The sequence below is a fragment of the Vicugna pacos genome, unplaced genomic scaffold (assembly GCF_048564905.1).
Source record: "Vicugna pacos unplaced genomic scaffold, VicPac4 scaffold_19, whole genome shotgun sequence".
Taxonomy (NCBI): domain Eukaryota; kingdom Metazoa; phylum Chordata; class Mammalia; order Artiodactyla; family Camelidae; genus Vicugna; species Vicugna pacos.
The window spans coordinates 36,625,933-36,648,812 of record NW_027328740.1 but is presented as its reverse complement, the minus strand read 5'-3'; the positions used below and the strand labels follow the sequence as shown (position 1 = coordinate 36,648,812).

General features: G+C 45.5%; 1 protein-coding gene across 1 annotated transcript in view; it reads right to left on the bottom strand.

Annotated features, from left to right (window-relative positions):
* Positions 1–22,880, bottom strand: part of LOC140692909 (uncharacterized) — a 101,115-nt gene that overhangs the window by 72,914 nt on the left and 5,321 nt on the right. The window contains exons 2-3 of the mRNA XM_072957118.1: positions 20,498–20,657; positions 17,140–17,420 (exon numbers count right to left, since the gene is read on the bottom strand). Of these exons, the coding sequence (XP_072813219.1) occupies positions 17,140–17,390 (251 nt within the window). The 5' untranslated portion in view covers positions 17,391–17,420; positions 20,498–20,657. The remainder of the gene's footprint in view (positions 1–17,139; positions 17,421–20,497; positions 20,658–22,880) is intronic.

Here is a 22,880-nt window from a genome sequence, read left to right as displayed (position 1 = left end):
AGAGAGAAGCTTATTCCCTGAAAATGATCAATGTGGATTTTTCTAAACTTAATGCTTCTGGTCAGAGTCCTACGAATTTAAATGTCTGAGTGTATAGTTACACGGCAGCATGAACACTGAGTTGTAACAATACACATTCTGTGTAAATAATCTTCAAGGTCGTCTGCTTAAGTCAATTTAACTAGTCCCTGTCTCAATAGAATGATACAGATTTCATTAAAACTTCATACTGCACGCACACACACACACAAAACCCTGAATCCTTGTTACTTTAAGCCATATTCATATATATCCATATTGAATATGCATCAGAAACAAGCCACCCTCTTTAGTATTCACAGTTGATCCTTCTAAACTATCTGTCATTGTGACAGCACATTTTTACTAAGCAGCTCTTGGATGCTTTGTATACAAGGCGTCTACCTCTCACAGTCAGACATGGTAAACGGCATCACTCAAATTTCACAAATGAGGAAATATACTTAAGCCATGGAAACAACGTACATATTTATCATCAGGAAAGAAAAGAGTAAAGATTTTACTTTCAATATGCACTGACAAACTTTTCCTCCATACTAAGACTACATACATAAAACAAATTCAGTCATTGTAAATTATTCTGTCAATAAGCACCACTAGAGAAAAACAAGCAACATCATTAGCAATGATTGGACTTTCAAAGCCCACTCCTATTTTGCACTATAATCATTTTTAATGTTTTGTTTTTAGTGCTTACATAGCACTAATATAAAGAAAACATAAACTATTTAAGTCATTACCTGAGAATGCAACATTTGTGAAAATGTACAATTTTAATTTATGCCGCTCTGTCTCACATTCTCACTGGTGTCTCTCCTTTGAAGGCCTCATCAGGCTGAGATCGCCAAAATCGGTCATTTATGGACTCACAGGAGTTCGGGAAACCACTCAACGGGAGGCTGATCAGAGGAGAAATTGAGAATGCATCCTGTGCAGCCTGGGTTCCAGCACCGAGCTAGGCACCGCCAGCTGCGTTTGATTTGGGACAAGCTGCCCACCTCTCAATCCCTCAGCTGCAAAAAGGAGACATTGATACCTACCGTCAAACACCTGCTTTGAAGTAAAACATGAGAAAAACAGTTTAGCCTTTGGTAGGTGTCCACTCACAGCAAGCTTGGTCATTATGATGATGAGGATTACTTTTAATAAGTTAAGCTAGACCAAAAATTAGAAATCACCATAAAGGAGAAACATTTTAACTCAATAAGCATTTCCTTTTGAATGGATTGATAAAAGTTCTAATGATTTTTTTAATAAACCAAATTTTGTCCATTAATTTTAGATTTACCGGTTTATGGACAAGTCTCCAAAAAAAGAATTAGAGGCCTCTAACCTCTGAATACTAAGAAAGTAAAGTTTAAAACAATTATGGGGGAGAGTATACCTCAGTTGAGAGAGTATGTGCTCAGCACGCATGAGGCCCTCAGTTCAGTCCCCAGTAACTCCATTTAAAAACTTTTATTTAAAAAAAAGGAGAATTAAAGGAAAAAGATGGAGGACTACAGAATTTTTTTAGAGAATCCACTCAGATTTAAGATGGGGAAAAAATATCCATTTCTCACAGGAAATCTTGAGAACTATGTAAACCGGATCTGAGTTGTCTAGTCTTTAACATTATTCATGAATTCATATTACCAAGTCTTAAAACTACCTGATAACCCACAGTGGTGATAGTGATCATAAAACCTGCCAATGCGGATCGAACTCTGGCTAGGACTGCTCTGTTCTGACATCTCTGCCCCTGAGGCCTCACCAGGCTGAGAGCACTAAATTTTGTCATTCATGAGCATCTCGTGTAAGTCTTCCATTTGTGCTTCTCAGTCTCCTCTCACCAGCCCCTCTGAGGGAAGCACTGTTATCATCTTCCCCACACGCAGATAAGGTCACTGAGGTACAGAAACTAAACCTGCTCCAGGTCACATCGGCATTAAAGGACGTCTGTATTTCTGCTGTTTTGCGATTGACAAAGGAATCTGAGATATCAATACAAGATAGACTGTTAAATAATCAAGTCTGTCAGCTCTTCACCTCAAAGAGCAGATACTATAAATTCCTGATGTAGGATGAGGCTGCCGCCACAAAATGACTCAGCTAGAAATTAATATCCAAGATGAAGCAGCGGATACACATAAATATTCATGACTGTCAACTCCTCTCACGGGTCTTGGCCCTTCACTGCCTGAATGGGGGTGAAATCCCCACCCGTGTCTGGGAGGGTAGCGCGGCTCTTCCAAGTCTCACCCAGGCTTCACAGGCTGTTTCCCCCTACAGACTGTCCTAAATGATTAAAAAGCTCACAAGATTTTTACACCAGCCAAAACTGAAAGACATTTCTGCATATGGAGCACTTTCTCAGGCTTAAACCATTTTTGCCTACACTCAGCAAGGGGGAAAAAAGAAACATGACTCTGCAAAGTCTCTTAGCCTTACCACTCACAGGAGTTGAATGGTCTCAGCACAAGATGACCCTTCACATTACAGGATGAGAACAAAATAAAGCCGCCCCAACAACAAGCACTCCCAGAGACAGCGCTCAGCAGTCTTCTGCACACTCACGGTTGTGCAGCCCTCACCACCATCTATTTCCAGAACACTTCATCACCCCAATAGAACACCCCTGTCACTAGCAGTCACTCCACAACCCCCCTCCACCCAGCCCCTTGCAACCATCATCTGCTCTCTGCCACTGCATGAGCCAATTCTGGGCATTTCTAAGATCACTGAAATCAACAATATGTGGCCGTTTGTGTCTGGTTCCTTTCAGTTAACGTGCTGTTATCAAGGCTTTCCCATGTTGAAGTGGTATCAGCATGTCTCTTTTTTTTTGAAAATGTTAAACTTTATTAGAAGGTGGTAAATACTATCAAAAATAGTTAGAGTGGGGTATAAGGGGTGGGGTTTCAAAGGGAAAAGGCCGGGTTGAGCAGTCAGGGTGGACTACCCAGAGCAGATGGCTTTTTTCATATTCCCCTTTATTTATTTTTTCTGTTTTATTCACTCTTATGTCTGAATAATATTCCACTAAATGGAGATACTACATTTTGTTCTTTCATTCAGCAGCTATATATGGACGAGGTCCAGAAGAATGAGTGTAAGTGGTGGCTAGCAGGGATGGCATTTAAGCAAAGGGCAAGATGTGCTTTCAAAAAAAAAAGTGAACAATCAGAGGCACAAGGAAATTCAGCGCGTTTCTGAGAAAGTGCATGGTTGCTTCAGTAGGACTGCCATGCAGGGCTGTGGGGGATAGTGACAGGAGACACAGTGAGGGAGTCACCTGAGAATATTCCCCACTGTAAGCAGCTCAGCCAATTCTCCTCCCTCATCCTGTATTTTAGAGACATTTTTGCTAGCTTTTCTCTTATTTCAAGTAACAGTACTTTAGTTACACATCTGATCATCTGCATCAGACCACATTAGCTCCAAGCCACAGAAAATCATTCACTGACCGGAGCAGCTCCAAGACATAACATTGATGGACCAGGGAGTCCTGCAGCATCCCATCCTGCAGGCACAAACCACACATGTTCCCTGGTGATGTCCGGAAAGTAAAATGCATGGAAATATCTCACTGCTGCTGCACGACATCTGCCCACAAATTGCCCCCAAATCATGCTGGCACAGCACTACTCAACCCTCGCACTACCCAAAAAAAAAAAAAGAGAGGGAGAAAAGAAAAGAAAAGAGAAGAAAAGAAAAGAAAAGAAAATATAAGAAAAGAAAAGAATAAAGCTAAGAAAGCAAATTTAGGCTCTTCCATTGAAAACCAGCAACCATCACTGCCAGTATCTGAGCTGGAATGATCCTGACTTCAAAAACCACTGTGCAGTTACTATTCAAATGTGACAGACATATATGTATTTCACTTAGATGATATTACAATAGGATTTTTCTTTTCAAAATTTCCAGTTGCAACAATAGCACAAGAAAGTTTATGTCTCATTTTTTAAAAAAAATCAATTATTTTCCACTTTGTTAATTTTGAATCTATTATTATTTTATAAAGGGAGCTATGCTGCAGATTATAAACCAAATATCTGGCTTCTGCAAACAAGACCTATATGACTTCACTATTTCAGAACAAGTTTTAATGATGCTTTCAAATTGGGGGCGCTCACTAACAGCTCTTTAAATACTGTCAAAGATGTGCTATTATGTAATGCAAAGGGTCTACCTACACATCAACTCAGAAACCAAAGAAACTACACGAAAGCCTTAGTTTATCATTTTAAAATATTCCTATTATTTTGAATATTAAATTTCTTAAAAGATAAGATTTTTTTTGAGAAAGACATCAGTTGTATTAAAATTCCTCTCACCAAGAAAGCAATCTTTATCAAGAATTACTACCCCTATGAAAATCCAAAAGACAGGACGTTTCTAGCTAAGTTAACTTACAGATCTCAACACAAGCCTAAATCCTATCTGCGCTCACTTGAACGAGCCCAGCAAAGTCCTGGGCTACTCTGGAACTTAGCTCTTCTGTTCCATATGTTGGCAGAGCTAAGATCATCACACAAGGCAGGGAAGGAGAGAAGAGGTAAGTCCACCTGGCGGCCTCCATCTGTTTACTTCCAGCCACAAGGTGTCGCTAGAGCGACCCCGCTAACAAGCCCTCCACATAAGGAAACCCGGCATCCACTCTGCCCCTGCGGTCCCCAAGCAGCCCCGACGCCCCTCTCCCACTGGTGGCCTCCGAGCCTGTGAATGGTCTTCTAATGACCCTCCCAGTTGGTGACACTCTCCCCCTCTTCCCCGCTACACACACACACACACACACACACACACACAGCCAAGGCAGCCTTCCCAAAGCACAAATTTGATTACATCTCCCCCACTTCAAACCCATCAAAGGCTCCCTGGTAGAGTTCTAGCCCCACCCCCGAACCTGCTTGTCCATCCTCACCTCAGTACCAGGTCCCCAGTGACCTCAGGGGCCCCGTGACCTGCTGCTACTTCCCACTAGCCTCCAGGCTCATTTTAACTGTTTGTCAAGGAAGTCTTCCTTCCCTCCAACCTCCGCACTTTGGATTAGGTGCCCTGCTGTGTTAATAAAACATTTTAATCTAAGTCAACTTCTGACACTGCTAAGCTCTCAAGAAGCAAGTACATTTTGCTTACTACTGTGGGTCCACCCCCTCTCCCCTAGACACTCAGAATTGCGTGTGTTGTGAATAAAAGAATGAAGGGGTGGGACTCAAAAGGACAGGCAGAGCTGCTCTCCTAAGGGTCACTTCCTGCTGACACCCTTCACTGCCTCTTCTGTGTCAGTTCTAGTAAAACCAAGCTCCTCCAAAGCCCTCCACCCCTAGGCCCTCTCCAGTGTCCTTCAAAGCAGGATCACCCACCACCCTGGACCACACAGGGCAGTCTCCCCGAGTCCCCACCCCACAAGCCTCCAGGCCTCTACCCGGGCTGCTCCTGCCACCTGAGTCACCCTCTTGATTCCTTCCCCTGGCTGACTCTTACTCTGTCCTCAGAACTGAATGTAGAGCCAATTTCTTCCAGGAAGTCCTCCCTGATGATGTCCTTTAGCTCTTGGCTGGGCTCCATCTACAGCAGCACTGCTTGGCGACCAACTGGTATTTGTCCACCTGCTCCTATGAGACCATGACCTCTTGGAGGCCACGTGGGAAAAAGGAGTGAGGTGACAAGAGGGGTGGGAAGAGCAAACAGGAAAGTCGCAGCTCAAGTCCCAAATTCAAGGATTCTGTCTCAGATAAAAAGAATAAACTGTTTCATACGTGTGTCATTTGGCTATGATTTTTGTGGCTCATGGAAAACAAGAGCTTGGTGTTCAAGCCTGAAATCCAAGTTACATGCAAAGAAATGTATATATTCATATCCAAAGGAAACCAGAGCTGCTCAACAACACTTTGCAGTTAAAATCCAAAGGAACTTTGATAAAGGCAATCTCCCTCTCTCTCTTTATTTTTATTTATTTATTTTTTTTGGTATCATATAGTTTTAGAAGTATTTGTATAACTAAGTGATGGCTACAGCCTATGATTCTGCACTGGAGTGTTTGGGGCTAAGGAAGCCCAGATTACATGCACTGTGTAAATGCAATCACACCAACACAATGACAGGCGCCCTAGTGGCTGAGCTGAAGTTCCAAAGCAGAGAACCTTATGTTGGAAGACAGCTCTCAGTAGAAAGTAAGAAATGCAATGTTCTGTACTCAATTTCATTAGCTTTATGAGCCATTAACAGATAGTATGTCTTGTCTAATGAAACCCCAAAATATATTGTCATCTTCGATTTTCTCCATCTGACTGTTTTATGCTAAATTTGGATATCAAACCCTCACTCCATACGGAAAGCTCAGGCCTTAGCTGCAGCACAGTTACATCCCGTGGAAGAAAGCCGATCAAGGGAGAACAGGAGAGTTTCCCTTCAGAAGCTGCTAAGTGTGGTTTTGCACCTGTATGTCATTTACAACCACGCCATCGTCAAAGGAGTAAGACCTTACATCTGTGGGGCAAAAAGCACTGCGGTGGTTCTGAACCATGAAAGAACACTGAGCTTTGTGCAACAGTCCTGAGGCACTTAAAGCGTACTTTCTCTGAAAGGCTCCGAAACTGACTCACTTCACCATTTCAGGTACAACCGGAATTAGTAGAGAGAACATGCCCTTGAAGTCTGACAAGGCCCTGCTGGAATCCTGCTACAGCATTTACTAGCTGCTAAATGAACCAATTCCTTAAACCTCTGAGGAGGCTTCCCAATCTTCAAAACGGGGCTGCCACCGCCCACTTGGGAGGCATGGATGTGAATGCAACACGCAAGTAGGGCGGCCGACTGGTACGTGACACGGGACCTGGCTAGTTTCCCTCCGCTGCCCTTCTCCCCCTTTAAACTTGCACTGTTCCCCCTGGTAAGGGTGAAGCCCCAGGAACAGACTGCCCGATTCTTCTGTATATCCCCGGATACATACCTTACCCTTAGGAGGTCAGAAAAACAACTGCCTCCTCCCCAGTCACTATCAATATTCTTAAGAGTCTGGGTTTTTTTAACTCTATGTTTCAGGGAGACTATTCAAGAATTGTTCAACCACCGTTCTCCAGGTTGGCTCCTCTCCCAACGCCCATCCCTTCTTACCTCAAATCTTCTGTCTGATTGCCTTTTGTTCGTGGGAAAGAGAGTCCGCTAGGGTGCGGACTCCCTAGGCCTCCCTCCCTTCATCACAGGAGAGTGTGACTACATTCTCCCAACTCCCCACTCCGACTCCAGCTTCTGAGGAGTTTCCCCTTCTGGACCCTGCAGCCTCTGGATCGTCCCAAGACGCGCACACGTGGCCAAAACCCTCTCTTCAGATTTCTTCCTGTGTGGCCCTGCCCACCCCCCAGAACCTTAAGGATAAATGCCATTGCTCTGAAAATCACAAACGCCGCTGACTGACACACCAAAGCTGCATGGTCCGGGCTTTCCTCCAAACCAGGCACAGCCCTGCCCCCCCTCAGACACAGTCTGCACCTCTTGAGATGAGCTGATCCACTTGCACGGCTGTGAACACCAGGTAAGAATGACGAATCCCAATGTGTATCTCTAGTCCGGCTCCTTCACCTGAGCCCCAGGCTCATAGACACGAGTGCCTCTTGGAAGTCCTAACTTGGATGACAAATGGCATCTTAAAAATGCCATATGTCAAAAAAAAAGGCCTTATGTCCACCATTTACTCTAGACTTCGATTCCTGGCAGGTACCTCCCAGGCTCCCCATTTTAGTAACAGCCCCAGCACCCACCTAGGTGTTTGAGGTCACATTCAATTTCCACTGTTCCCTCCACCTGGCCCTGCCCTGGAATCAGTCTTGTTATTTCTGTCGCTAAGCCAGTCTCAAGTCTGGTTCTGCAGGGAGCACGATGGAAACCCACAAGCTCACAGCAAGGTGCACTGAGTCACAGTCCTCCGAAGGGAGTTCCCTGGAGGGGGAGGCATCTCCTGCTGCCAGCCACCTCAGAAGGCACTGGATTCTCACAAAGAAGGACCAGAAGAAGGGACTCAAGGATCTCCCGTGATCTGAGGTTTGAAGGGCCCGAGGTCTGGGGGAGCTCCTAGTTAGCTGACACTCCTGTCAGTGAGCAGATGAGGATGGTAGGAACCCAGGCAAGTCTGTTCTCGCTCCAACCCCTTTTCTCTCGGGAGCCACGGGAAAGGCCAGTTTCCAGGGCACAGACCGGCCATCACAGATCCCAGCCTGCATTTGCCAACCCAGACAGCCTAGACTCCTACTTGCGACTCTTACTTCTGTTCTGTTCCCCCCCAGAATGTGATGGACTCTTTCAGAAAGTCTGGACTGTCTCAAGCGAGACCAAGTCAGTGAAGGATGAAGTGTCCACATTTGGACCAGAGCATGAAAGGAGAAACAAGGCCTCATGTCCAGCATGACGGTGGTGGCCAAGCCCTTTCCCTGGGTGAGATGAACCAGGGTCGGGGTGAGAATGCAAGGTCCCTTCACGGCTGACAGGGGTGTTGGAGACTCACTACCGCAAAATAACCACACGGCCGTCAGTGGTGGACATCAGCTGCAACAGACACAGAGTCAGCTATTTACTGCCAAAAAGGGGTAAAAGTAAAGGCCGGTGCAGGGAGGCCTGCACGGCTGCTGAGGCAAACCACAGACCCGGCTCTGAATGCCCACTGGCTGAAGCAGAGAGGAAGCTATGGTCCCATTTAGGGGTCCCTGTGTCCACCAGATCCAAGTGAACCAGCTCCTTAGGACAAGGCAATGTTTTCCTGATACTTAGAAAAACCAGCCTCATAAAGGGAACAAAAGAGTGGCATGGTTTTAGGCCCGCGCCTGCCCCTCTATGAATGCAAAGTAAAGTAAATGGCACTGGGAAGGTGAATGCAAAAAAAAAAACCAAAAAACAAAAAACCGGTGACTGCTTCCTCCAACAGCGTCCCCTGCAGCTGCTCACCCCCGAGCCGGCCACTTCCTCACCAGTGACCGCCGGCCAGGAAGCGCCGTCACGCACGTCACACAGCGACAGCCAGGAACCGTGTGCCGAGCACGTTTGTGTAAAAGCCAGAATCAAGCAAGGTGCTGCAGATTTTGACTTTCCAAGTTTAAATACTCCATGAAAAAAATCCCTCAGCAGCCGCCTAAATCAATTCGCATCTCACTTCTTCAAAACAAATAAACAAAATTAGTAAGAGAGCATTTGTTACCAAATATAAGGACGAACTAACAGGTTCCTCAAAGCAAGGACTTTAACAGATATCAAACTCCAGTGGGTGATGTGCTAACATAGCAAAAATTCCAAAAAAGTAGAAAATAAGATGACTAGGATAATATACGAATCATGGCAACTGTTAAGTTTTTGCTTTTTATAGCGATGGAGACGGCACAGAGGGCGATCTGGCTATTCCAATGCAGGGTGTGCACAGCCCACATTTTCAGACCGAACAACATGCTCACGGGGTGGTATAAGGGATAAAGGAAAATAGAAAAAGGAATAGAGGAACAGCCAAAATTAGAAACACACGAGAACAAAAATGAATTTGACAGCATTTACAAGAAATTACGTGAGTGTGATGAGGACAGGGACGCGGGGACGGTGAGACCCACCCTCACCTCCTGATCCAGGGAAGGCAGGGGCCTGAGGGGAGCGATCCTGCCGGGGGACCCCAACGTGGTCAGCGCCCCAAACCAAAACTTCACCTAGATGCGTGTAGACAGCTTTTGAGCTACAAAATGTGGTCGCATTTCAAGCTGGACAACTTTACTCACTCCCACCAAGAGGAACAGGGGAGAATTAGGTTCTGCTCCTGAACCAAAGCATTGTTTAAAAAATTAATGACTGTGTAATAGTAAAAGCAACAATGGAGTAAAAGTCACTGGAGGAGAACGTGCTTGACCCGAGCTCACTGGCCACGTTATCTCACTGACGTTCAGATGCTGGCTGAGCCCTTATGGTACCAGAACAGACAGACCCACCAGGAGGGAGGTTTAATGTGCTGCTGTATTTTGATGCCGGCAGCCATGCCTGGTACACGAGGTTCTGGGTAAACAATGGTGACAGTGTCAACCACTATGGGCTAAGCACACATCCAGCTACTCCGCCAAATCCCAAGGGCAGACTTCAAAAGGCAAAAACAAGCTGGCATTCTCTGTTGGCTCTGCAGAATCAGAGCCAAGCAGTTGCTGAGCAAAAATGTCACCAGTGCCTCCTATGACAAAATAGGAGGCACTGGCGTGGGGCTGGGGCAGGGCTCCAGGCTTCCACTGATCACCCACCAGTCTGTCCAGGGGGTGAAGGAGGTCCCTGCTTTCATTGCACCGATGCACCTACCTTGAATGACGCCTTAGGACTCAACAGGAGGTGACAGGTGAGGTGAACGGAGCCAGTCTTGGTGTAGCACGGTTCTGGCAGCTATGCCCTCAGCAGTGCCCAGTTTCCTAAACCTGACACCTCATCTCCAAGGAGCAGAAGTGTAGTGTGGGCATGTAGATCACAGGGCCCTGTGAGGACAAGTACAGATCATGGCCACGACATGCCTCTCCCCTTCCTTAAGCCATAGAGGAATGTCCGGGGAGGAAGTGAAAATTATTCCAGAGCCTGCCAGGCACCACACGCAGGTGGGACACGGATCCCCTGTGTCTGTCATTCACAGGACTGGTGTGGATTTTCTTTTTATCAATTCTCTGGCATCTTCTCCTCCATCTTACCAACAACAAGAAAGTAGAATCTGACCTTAGAATCACAGAGAATCACAGAGCCCCTCCTGCACAGCGGGCCCGGCAGCACGTGCCATGTCCTCCGACCGTCACCTGTGGGACCGCCATGAGCGCTCTCCAGACTCAAGGCCCGAGGCCGTAGGCCGGGGGGACACAGCTCACCTCACTCTCCCCAGTAAAGGGGGACCACCTCTCGGCAAAGACGTCTCACCCTCTTCTGCCCGAGGGACAGCTTGAAAGATATACAGGGAAACATAGTAGAGGGTGAGGGGTTAGGCAGCCCAGAAGAGATCATCTGCACTTCCAAGGCAGAGTGGGGTCTTTGACCTAATCACAGGGACAAAGTGAGGACGAATTTTTCCCTGCTGTGTCCCATACACCATGACATGCCTTTCCCTGCGTAAGGAGCTAATTCGGAAGCCCCTGGCAGTGTTTCTGATGCCCTAACTTGGCATGGTGGCTGTCAGGCAGGGGAGAGGGCCTGAGACGTGCTGGTGCTGGGCCTGGGAGGCAGGAGACATCGGCTCCACCCTGAGCTCAACCAGCACCTCGTTCTGCGTCTCGGGATTCAGAGTCTCATTTACAAGCAAAGGGATGAAACTGTCCCAGGACAGGCTGTCCAACAGGAATGAAATGAGAGTCATGTAAATAATGTTTCTCAGTTGCCACGTTTAAAATGTAACAACAAAAAATAAACCAAGTAACTGATTTTAAGAACAGACCTTACTTATTCTACTGTATGTAAAATACTATCATTTTGACGTGTAATCAATATAGAAAGTAACAAGATAGTTTATATTCTTTTTACTAGACAAGTTTCAGCGTCTGATGTGCATTTGACCTACAGCACATCTCAGCTCAGACCGGCCTCCTCCCCAGCACTACTAACAACAGTAGCTGTGGCTACTCTATTGGACAGCAACTCCAGGGGTCCCCCCAAGTGTCCTGGCTGAAAGAGGGGAGTAAGTGTCCACACTAACCCTAAAAGGATCTCTCTGAAACAAAGGCGGATTTAGTTTTAAACGTCTGAAAACCAGCGGGCTACACCTCCTTCCCGCCTTGGCTACAAGAAAGCCCTCCTCCTTGATGATCCCATTCTGGATGTAGGGAAGCAATCTGTCACACAGCCAGGGTGGCCCGGCCTTCAGGTTGACTTGCCTGCTGTCTGTGTCCAGTCCCACGAAGTCCTCCTTCTCAAATAGGATGTAGAGGAGGGGGGTCTTCTCCCCAGAATTTTCGGGGTCCCCATCCAGCCACTTGGACTTGGGCAAGATGAAGAGTGACTCAGTGAAGTCGTCGATCCTCTTCTCCACCACCCTGCAGTCCTCGTAGATTGAAGGCCACGTCGGTGTGCGGCTGCTCGGCCACCTCCCCATACAGCATAAAGACAAAGAGCTGAGAGTCGTAGAGCGTGGTGCCATACAGCTCCTCTGTGCGTGGAGCTTCTAGAAGGTCTTAGCCAAGAGGCAGTCAGTAATGGTGACAAGGCCCATGACATTGCGGTGGGTCTGGAAGTCACTCCATCCATTCTCGGGCGCATAGAGATACCTATAGTAGATACAGAGTGCCCACTGGGAGCCGCACGGTCTGATCTGGCTCACCAAGGAGATTCCATTATAGATGCAAAAGAAATTCTCTAAGATGATCCCCACGGGTTTGACCACAATCGGGAGAGTCTGGCGGTCCTCAGCGCACTGCATGTAGTCAGGGGCGTTCATGTTGCAGGCGCTGCCGAGAAGGGAGGGTAAATCGATGTACATAATGTGCTGTGGGCTGCGGGCCTCACTGGGATGCGGCGACCTGGTGTGCACCAGCCAGAAGGCAAGGGAAGTCCAAGCAAATCGGGGATAATTTTGTCCTCAGCGTCTGCACATGTCTACTGAAGCTCAGATCACATTACCCAGCTTTTGGTCTAGGCTTCCATCCCCTGCAGAAAAGGATCATTTCTTGTTTTCTGTTTCCAAGCACCTAGGCAGGCCCTGATGCAAAGTCGGTGCTCAAAACTGCTGAATAAATGAATGAATAAAGGAACTGCTTCCCCACCCCTCAGCAGGATATAATGCAAAGAACCATAGTAGGATCAAAATATCTGGATTTCAACGCCAATTTATTTGAACTCCTAAGGTGCAGAATAATGGGTAAGAAAACTTGCTTTGGGGAGGAGGGTACAGTTCAGTGGTAGAGCACGTGCTTAGCATGTTCAAGGACCTAGGCTCAATCCTCAGTACCTCATTTTAGAAAAATGAAACAAATAAATAAACTTAATTAACCCCCTCAAAAAATATTTTCTCCATTCAAAATTCAAAAAAAAACCACCTTGCAATTGACACAACATTGTAAACTTGACTATACTTCAATTAAAAAAAAACTACTTGCCTTACAAGAATATATCTGGATTATGGAAGTTTGCAAATGTAAAATGCCTAGGGTACCATTTGCATAAGAAGAAGGAACTGTACAAATGTACTATCCCTCATTTATGAGCTATTTTTCCTTTGGGGAGATTATAACCTCTCAGAGATATTTTTCTCATATTAAAAAAAAAAAAAAAGGAAAACATTACCTGATTCTCCATACTGCTGAAGAATCAGATAACCCTATGAAAGCATCTGACCCACAGAGTTTATTCAATAAATGTTTGTTGAATGAATGAATAAACAAGCAAAGTGAATGCTGCTCCCTGCCACAGACCATCATAATGGTACTGCTTGGAAATGCCATGCCCACGTTCCACCCAAATCTTCACTAACCACGTGGGTGACCTGGGCAGACCTGTGTGCTTCTCTCAACACCAGTTTATTCATAAATAGAAATGAGGGCAATAACACAAACCTAAAAGGGTTAGTGAGTCACGAATGAATAGTACCCCAACTTTGCAAGATGGAACTATTAAAGAAAATTGGGCAAAGAGTCCATAGGCCCTCTCCATATTATCTCTTACAACTACATGGGAATCTACATTACATCTAAAAATAAAAAGTCTATTATTTTAAAGAGGCTATTGAGTTTAAATCAGCTCACCATCTCAAATAAGGAACACACAGTACAAATAAGAGAATGCGCAGCCCATGAGATGCACTCAGTAAATATTCCCACTGAACCCACTGGTCCCTCCAAATTCAGAGCATGAGGATGTGTCCTCGTGGCCAGAGGCCACTGCACCTGAAGCTAAAAAAGCTAATGGTCCCCACTTTCAAAAGCCCCTGCCACCAACCTAGGTCTAATTTTGTATTTGTAATTTTTTTTCTTTTTATAAAATAGAAATCCCCAATTGCATAGCCTTCAGGTCACCAAAACCTGACCACAGAGATCATGATGGCAACCCTCCTTGGTGAAACAATAAAATGAAAAGCCATTTCCACAAGACCTGTGTGTAAATCTACTAGGGAACTTCATCCTGGACTGAGAGGAAGAGGACTGGGGAGGAGGGGGCAATCTGAGGCACACAGACCCATGGGCCACCTGTCCCACGATGGACATTACACTCAACCCTCACCCTCCAGGAACTTCAAAATACACACAGAGTGATGTGGACAATATATATGTATTTTTAAAGAAATTCCGACTCTCTAGCAGGTCTTGTATCTACCGAGACACAAATGGCTTATGTGTATAATGTTTCACAAAAGCCTTAAAACATTACCACCCCAACTTGACACATTAAGAAACTAGGGATAGAGGTTTATCACATTGTGCAAGATTAGAGAGATGCCACGTCAGACACTGTATTTAAACCCAAGCCTTTGCTCCAGTGCTCACACAAGAAAGTGTGACATACTGCCCCTTTCCTGCCCTCTCCCTGCAATAAATCTCTGAAGAGTCTTTTCTGTGCCACGTGGAATCACAATCACATCAATTTACCACAAAGAGCTATGTGACTCCTTGGAGGACGTGTCAAAATCTAAAGGGTTGTGATGGGAGGAGAGATTTGAATTTTCTGTTTCTCAAAGGAAACATGGCTTTAAAAGAAACTGAAAAGCACTTATCTAGTCTAAGCCCTCATTGTGTAGAGAAGGAAATGGAGGCTCAGAAGAGATGAGGAAAGGGACTTATTAACAAATATTGCCTCAGTGCAGCACCAAGCCAGCCCTGGGCCCTTCTGGGGGAGTACCTGGAAGGCCCAGGAAAATGATTGTTAGAAAAAGGAAAGAGAAGAAGCATACAAGGCCCTGTCTCTACACCACCATACCATGAAGTTCCACCAAATTATCCAGTATTGGGTGCAGCCAAAATTTAGGTGGGCTAAAGAGGTTATAGAAACCTGGAAGTCTCAACCATAGTGGAAATTCCAACATTTACTGTTTTTTTCCAAGTTCAAGCATCAGTTCAGTGGGCGCTCCATACGAGGGACTACACGAGGCCTGGAGTTCTCCCAAATACAGATCTCTATTATCACGTGTGCAAACCACACACAGGCCCACCAGAAGAAAAACGCCCACACATAAGATGGAACTACTGAAACAGAAAAGAGCCAACCAGCATATATTGCTAGCAAAAACGGTGCTGCTAGAAATAGACTCATGGACATAGAAAGCGAACTATTGTTAGCAGGCAGGAAAGGGAGGATTAACAGATACACATTAATAAATATAAAATAAATGACAAGGACCTACTATATAGCACAGGGTACTATTTTCAATTTCTTGTAATGAGTTGTACTAAAAACAATCTGAAAAACATTTATATACATATGCATAAGCTTATAACTGAATCTCTGCTGTACATCTGAAGCTAACATGGTAAATTTACAACACTTCAATAAAAAATAATTTTATATAATAAGTAAAAATAAAAGCAACGCCATAAAAAAAAAAAGTAAAAGAACACGGTAATCCCCTTAGCTGTAGGTGGTGGAGAACTCTGCAAGCACCAAGTCCACTCGAATACTCCAGCACTGGCGGTCTCTCATTCTAACCATCAGAGAATCACTTGGCTTCTACGAGGTTACTTTTCTCTTCAGTGAAAGGCTACAGTTGCATCTAATGATGTATTGAATCTCATCATTCACAAACCCAAGAATTAATGAGGATTTCCCATAGGCCTGGCTCTGGACAGATGAAAATATAGGGTCCCAGATATATTCATGTGTAGAAGAAGTTTATGCCATAAAGACATTAATTCTTCCTGCTTTGATAGACAGATTCATTGCAATTCTGATTAGAATTCCTCCCAGATATTTCATGGAATGTAACAAGTTAATTTATGGTCAGGAACAGCCAAGAAACTTCTTTAGAACCACCACTGGGAAGGGGTGGATAGGTCATGCATTTCAACTGGTCTTTCTGATGTGATGAAAACGTTCTGGAATAATAATGGTTGCACAAATGTGAATATGCTAAAAGCTGCTGAATTGTAACATTCAAGTGGGTGGACTTCATGGTGTGTGAACAATATCACAATAAAGCTGTTATATGAAAAAATCCTTCTTGCCAATTATTTTTCCCTCTATACTACTAGTCTGTCCCACAATTTAAGTAAAACAAACAAACAAAAAAAACAAAACAAACCAGATTTTGCCAGGAGCTCTTTAGGAGTGCAATGTCCCTGGGTCTCCAACGCCTCGGGTTGTGCTGTTCCTGTTAACACACAATAGCTGGGCTGGACTAGTTAGGGACTATAAGTATCTTTTTAAGATCGACGGTCTCACGTTTCACCCTGGGAGAGTGAATGATGGAGGATGAGACAGCCTCATGCCTTCAGCTCATTTTTAACTGAACCAAGCCCTGCTTTCACCACTGTAATCCCTCTCAGTATAAAAACATGTGACATCAACAAGCACCGCCATCATAACACCTGAAAGTGTTCAAGGTACTTATCTGGGGCAGAAATCCTGATCAAGGAGACAGAAGCTCCCTCAGCACTGCCGCTCCCTTTTCCCGACTCCACCAGGAGAAGCTGGGAGTTACAGCCGCGGGCTCTCAGCCTGGGGAGCAGCGCCCACGCCGCTAATCTGGACCTCAGGGATCGGGAAAGGGAGAGGAAGGCAGCCCCGGGGTCGCGGGGCAGGGAGAGCGGGGTGGGGGACGCGGGCTGCTGCCCCGCTCGGAGGCCAGCCCCAGCCCCAGCCCAAGCCGCCCGCCCCGTCCGGGTGTGCAGACCCCGCCCGCCCGGGACACAGCCCGCCCAGTGGTGGGGACGGGTCGGCGGCCTAGGAGAGGAAGCCCGTTAGGGGAGGACTCGCCGGCGGGAGAGGGGAAGCGGATGCCATCCGCGGACTGAGGGGAGCCCGGCTGGGTCAAGAGGCGGCAGGGGCACACCTGGCCCTGGGCAGCTGTGGCCGGTGCGCCGGGGCAGGTGGCGCGGGCAGAGGGGTCTGGCCCGAGCAATCCAGCTGAACACACGCTGACTGGCGCCCTGGGGGGCTGTGACACGCCGACCGCCCTCCCGCAGCCGCCTCACCCCTTTCCCGATATCCCCTCACCTTGCACTTCCACAGCCAGAGGCCCCGGCCCCAGGCAGTAGCCAAAGGCCTACAGGGCGACAGAGCTGAGAAGCCATTGGGGCCGATCCCCGGCTCGGAGCTGGAGCTTCCAACCCGCGGTCCAGCTGGCAGCAACTGCGCATGCGCAGGAGGGCCAGCGATCCGCTCTGGGTCCTGAGAGAGAAGGGGAACCGAGGGAGGGAGAATAGGGGAGGAGGAGGGGAGGCGGGGAAAAGTGGAGGGAGACACATGGACAGGAGGAGCAGAGGGAAGGCAGTTATCTGGAATTGGGAGGGGAGTAACAGAGATGGGGAGAAAGCGTTTTACCTCTTGTGGCACCCCGAAGGAGGCAGCAGTCCTGCCTATACACCCTTCTCTTACCCGTCATTGCCCACAGCTCATATTTTACGTCCCTGGCCCAGCCCTCCAGCTAAGGTCTCTGCAGAAACCCTACGGGTATCATACCCGTTGCCCCCACAAGGAGCTAGGTTTACTGTTGCTCAGGGAACCAAGCACCCGCAGGTGTTGTTTCTCAGAACTACCTTGGGAAGAGTACATATTCCCCTTTTACACGCTGGGAAACAGGCAGGCACGATCTCTGCCTTAGCTCCACTGTCCCAAATGTTGGGCTGGCAGGGAGCGGGAGGTAAAATGTCAGAGCCCCAGAAGGAGCAGACTGCCTGAGTGTTGGTGTAGAGTCCCCATCCCTCCTGGGTAAACCACACCCCAACCTCGGGGAATAATCAAGGGCTCACCGTAGGCCCCTGTGTGTGGGAGAGCTGCCCTCAGTCCCAGTGTCCAACTTGCTAGGTAGGTAGAAGTGTTATTGAGTCCAAATTCATTCTCCTCAGTGCAGGACAGGCCAGTAAGTTGGGAGACCAAGTGTTGGGGCATGGAATAGCAAGTTTCTGTAGACCTAGATGGCAAACTAATGTCCTGGAAAACCATCTCCCCAAGTCAGAATTCAGGCTGCTTTCCTATGTGCTTGGTTTTTGCAAACTTCTTGGTGTAGGAATTCCTTCTTGTTAGAATCCTTTGTTCTTGCAGCTATCTCCCTGGGTCAGATCCCTGTAAACCTCCAACAAAACAAACGTTATTTTCTATTCTGCAACGTGTTATCTTTATATGATTGGAAAAGTGTTAAATACCCTTAAAGGTCAGAGCCTTCAGAATAGGCTCTCCTGTATATTTTAGGCTCTAGGCAACATTGTTTTACAAGCAAGAAGAAGCCTAGGAGACAGAGCACAGGGTTAAAGTCAAAGGAACAGATCTAATATGGAGTCAGATTTCTTCTTTTCTATTACTGTGGCAGAAGCCACTTGAGGATTTAAATCCCTTAAAGTTAAAAATAAGTAAAACTTTAAAGGAATTTACATACATTGGTGGGAACTTGCATAGCATATCTGGAAAAGCACACAAAGGATTGTAAACATTGGCATCTCCAGGGAGGCATGTAAGAACAGAGGATGAGGGAAAACTTCTTTCACTTGAGTATTTTTTGCTCTGTTTGAATTTTTTTAACCATATGCATATATTTCTTTTTCAGTTAAAATAAATGTGTAATGGAGCAAAGGAGTAACTAGCTCAGCAAATACAGCAGCCATAGACTCACTGAGTCATCATTTTCGATTTAAGCCAGGAAGCATTGATTGTCTCTCTCCTATGTGCCCAGTGCTGTTTTAAAACTCTTTTATATATTTTTTTAATAAAATAATAACATGCTATCCCTCACCCCTGCTCAGGGCTGGTGGGAAACCAACTGAGTTTTTATTGAGTTGTTTTCCAAGGAGTAGAGATGAGTTATAAACAGAACACAACTTCAGGGCAAAACAGGCGGATTGGTTTTCCAGCAGGCCAGATAGCGATGACGGGTTTTCAATAGAGGCGCACAGAGGCTGAGAGAGAAAGCCTCCAGGACCCTACAGAAAGCTGCCCACAGTGCCTTCTCCATGGCACTACTGAAATAGGAAAGAACAAATCTGACTCCATATTAGATCTGTTCCTTTGACTTTAAACCTGTGCCCTGTTTCCTAGGCTTAGTCTTGCTGTTTCTGCACCTTTTGTGAAACAATGTTGCCTAGATCCTGAAATATACAGGAGACCCTATTCTCAAGGCTCTGACTTTGAAGGATATTATCACTTTTCCATTCGTATAAAGATAACAAGATACAGAATAGAAAATAACATTTGCTTGTTGGAGGTTTACACGGATCTGACCCAGGTGAAGAGCTGCAAGAACAAAGGATTCTAACAACAAAGAATTCATACACCAAGTTTGCAACAACCAAGCATTCCCGCTTCCCCTTTTTAATATAAGAAGAGCCTGAATTCTGACTTGGGATGATGGTTCTCCAGGACATTGGTCTACCATCTTCTCCGCTGGCTTTACAAATTAAAGCCGCTATTTCTTGCCCCAAATCCTTGTCTCCTGATGTGTTGGCCTATAATGCACGAGTAGAACAAGCGTGGACTCGGAAACACAAACATACATTGAAAGTACGCATTTGGTATATTAAATGACCTGCTTCCACTCGTATTCCTGAGGTTTTCTTCTCTTGACCACTCCTACTATATTTATGAAAAACCTGTCATGTGGACACATTTCCTTCTCTAGCCACTACCCTTCCATGTAAAAACTGATGCCAAGAAGGCAATGGAAGTTGCTAGAAGGTATTACCTGGCCAAAAAAGAGCAGAAGTGGGTTCTGGCTGATGTTCAGGAGCAGGCCGGGGCACCTGACAAGATGTCATAAGTATGGATAGACAGCTGGGCACCAAAGGAGAAGCTTCTAAACTTCCATGAGGGAATTGTTGGATAGGAAGGAACAGTCCCAGACTATAGCTCTGATCCCACCACGAGCTTCCTGGGCAAGGCTGGGCAAGTCATTTAAATTCTCTAGACCCGTGCTGTCCAACACGGGAGCCACCAGCCACATGCAGGATTATGATGTTATTCTGTAGCCAGACAGAATTATAAATAAACACTTTATTGCAAAGGGTCAGCAGGTATAATATTTAAAAACATTATTGGTTATCTTGCCCTAACAAGTTATTTTTGTATGTCTAGCTTTCTGTGGGTTGTAATGCCTGCAACTAATGTTTCCCTTACAGTGAGGTATTTTGAAATTATAAGTTACTGGACACAGTACACTCATATCACAGTTGAAAAAAAACTGATCTAAATAAGCAAGGTGATCTGACTTAGTAGTTATGAGCAGGGGCTCTGGGGCCAGCCTGCATAAGTATTAATTCTCACTCTCCCTCCAGGGAGTTCTGTGTGAATCTTGGACAAATTATTGTTGCTGTTGTTGTTGTTGTTGTCATTGTCATTGTTATTATTTGTGCCTCTTTTTCCTTACCTTTTAAATAGCGAGGAAAATGTAGACTCTATCCCCTACAGTGTTGGCAGGATTAAATGAGTAAACGTCTGTGCTGCCCACTTCCCTGGGTTTCAGCATTCTCCAGGCAATCAGTGCCAAACGCAGTGGCATTCTCCACTGTCTTCGTCAGTCTGGGATTCTGTAACAAATTACCGTGTGTCGGGTGGCTTAAACAACCAGCATATTCCTTATGGTTTGGAGGCTGAGGCTTTCAAGGTCAATGTATCTGGGAGAGGATTGCCAGCTCGAAGATGGCTGTCTTCCCACTATCTTCATGGCCCAGAGAGGAGAGAGAAGCAAGCACTTTGGGGCCCTGTATAAGAACACTAATACCATTCATGAGGGCAATACTCTCATGACCTCATTTTATCCTACTAATCACCTCCCAAAGGCCCCGCATCCTTATATCATCAACCTGGGAGATGAGGTTTCGACATATGGATTTTGAGGGGATGCATTCAGTCCACACATCGGCTAACTCTCCCAAACATGCAGTCATCAAACCTGTAGCTAATTTCAAAATAATGTTTATATCTCTCTGCCCATTTCCATTCCTACATCTACTAACACTGAAGCCCTGCTACATTTTATTTCTTATTTTCCTTGTAGAGGTTTAATTGATTCCTCTAACTCCAAGGATTCGCTCACTCCAGTCTGCTTGACAGCCCTGCCAGGTAGGACTTCCTTAAAACACCTTCCCACTTCACCTGGTTGTTTTTTAGGTGTAAATGTCAGAATTCTCTCCACACCCCATCCTAGACCTTTAATCCCTTACACTACCGCTCACTATGTTATTTTCCTATTACCACTGTAACAAATTCCATTAAGCTTAATAGCTTAAACCAGCACAGACTTATCAGCTTATGGCTGTGGATGTCAGAGATCCAACACAGTTCTCATTGGGATAAATTCAAGATACCAGCAGGGTTCCTTCCTTCTAGAGGGTCTAGAAGAGAATGTTTCCTTTTTTTTTTTTCCAGTTTACAGAGGTCACCCACCTTCCTTAGCTTGTGCCCCTCAACTTCCTCCATTTTCATGGTCAGCAGCCTTTCTGAACATTGCTCCATCGCTACACCTCCCTCTGATTTTAAACTCAGCTGGGAAATATCCTCCATTTTAAGGACCCCTGTGATTACATTCAGCCCACCTGGACAATCCAGACTACTCACCCTATTGTCTCATCTCAGGATCCCCTTGTCCCATCCCACTCAGGCAGTATGTATGTGGCTGTGACATTCACCTTGTGTAACATTTCCTCATGAGCAATTTATGGTTCAAGGCACTTATAAGTGACTTTTTGTTTTTCTTCCTTATCCTTTCTACATTCAGTTTGTCTGGTGAGATTATATGAATCCATTTTATTTGTGCCCCTGCACTAATCTATAATAATGTATCATGGGTTTAAAGGCTAACTAATAGACAATTTAGGAGACAGAAATCCTCTAAGATTTTTAATCCTAAAATATCTGTCATCCCTTTTGCCATGTACAGTAACATGTCACAGGTGGCTACCCTGTGGCCGGGGAGGGACATGATTCTGCCATCACACTCCCCTCATTCTTACCAATGTGCTGATCAACTAACCAAGGATCTATGCTCTCCAACTCACTCACTTCCTCCTCCTTTGCATTGACTATCCTGTTCCCACCGCTTCCTTCATTCACCACATCAGGATTTCATGACCACATTCTCCCCTAAATGAAATGGGTATCTTGCATCTAATGCCTGACAGCTGTTCTCATTGTACATGCACACACTGACCTACACATAATCCCGTCCATCTCTTTATTTTCCTAGAATCTTCCAGAAGAATCAGTTCCATGATGATAATGATGATACTGACAATGATGACAGGGGCCTCTCAAGGATTCTGATAAAGAGGGAATCGATAAAGGGAGGGAATCATTGCAAAATTGCCCCAGAAACAGGCTTAAAGGTAAATAACTCTTATAGTGTTTAATGAAATTGACTAATATTTAACTATTTTTAAGACTTTATATCACTGAATTTAAAATTTTAACGGGAATTTTCATTCACCACTAACCAAGATTCAACTCTGGGACCAAAATCTAAGGATTTCTGTCTTCTAAAAAATTGTCCACTAGCCTTTTAAACACGTGATCCTTTTAAAAAGTTTAGTGCTGGGCTGAAAATAAGCAGGATTCATATAATCTCACGAGACACAGTGAATGTGGAAAGACTAAGAAATAAAAATAAAAAGCCATTCATAACGTCTTGAACTTTACGTTGCTCACAGGGGAAAATGTTTGCCAATGTGTGTGTCACATCAACATGACGACTGAGTGGGATGGGGAAGCTGATCTTCCTCATCAGTCATTTATGCTGATTTGTTAGATGCCAA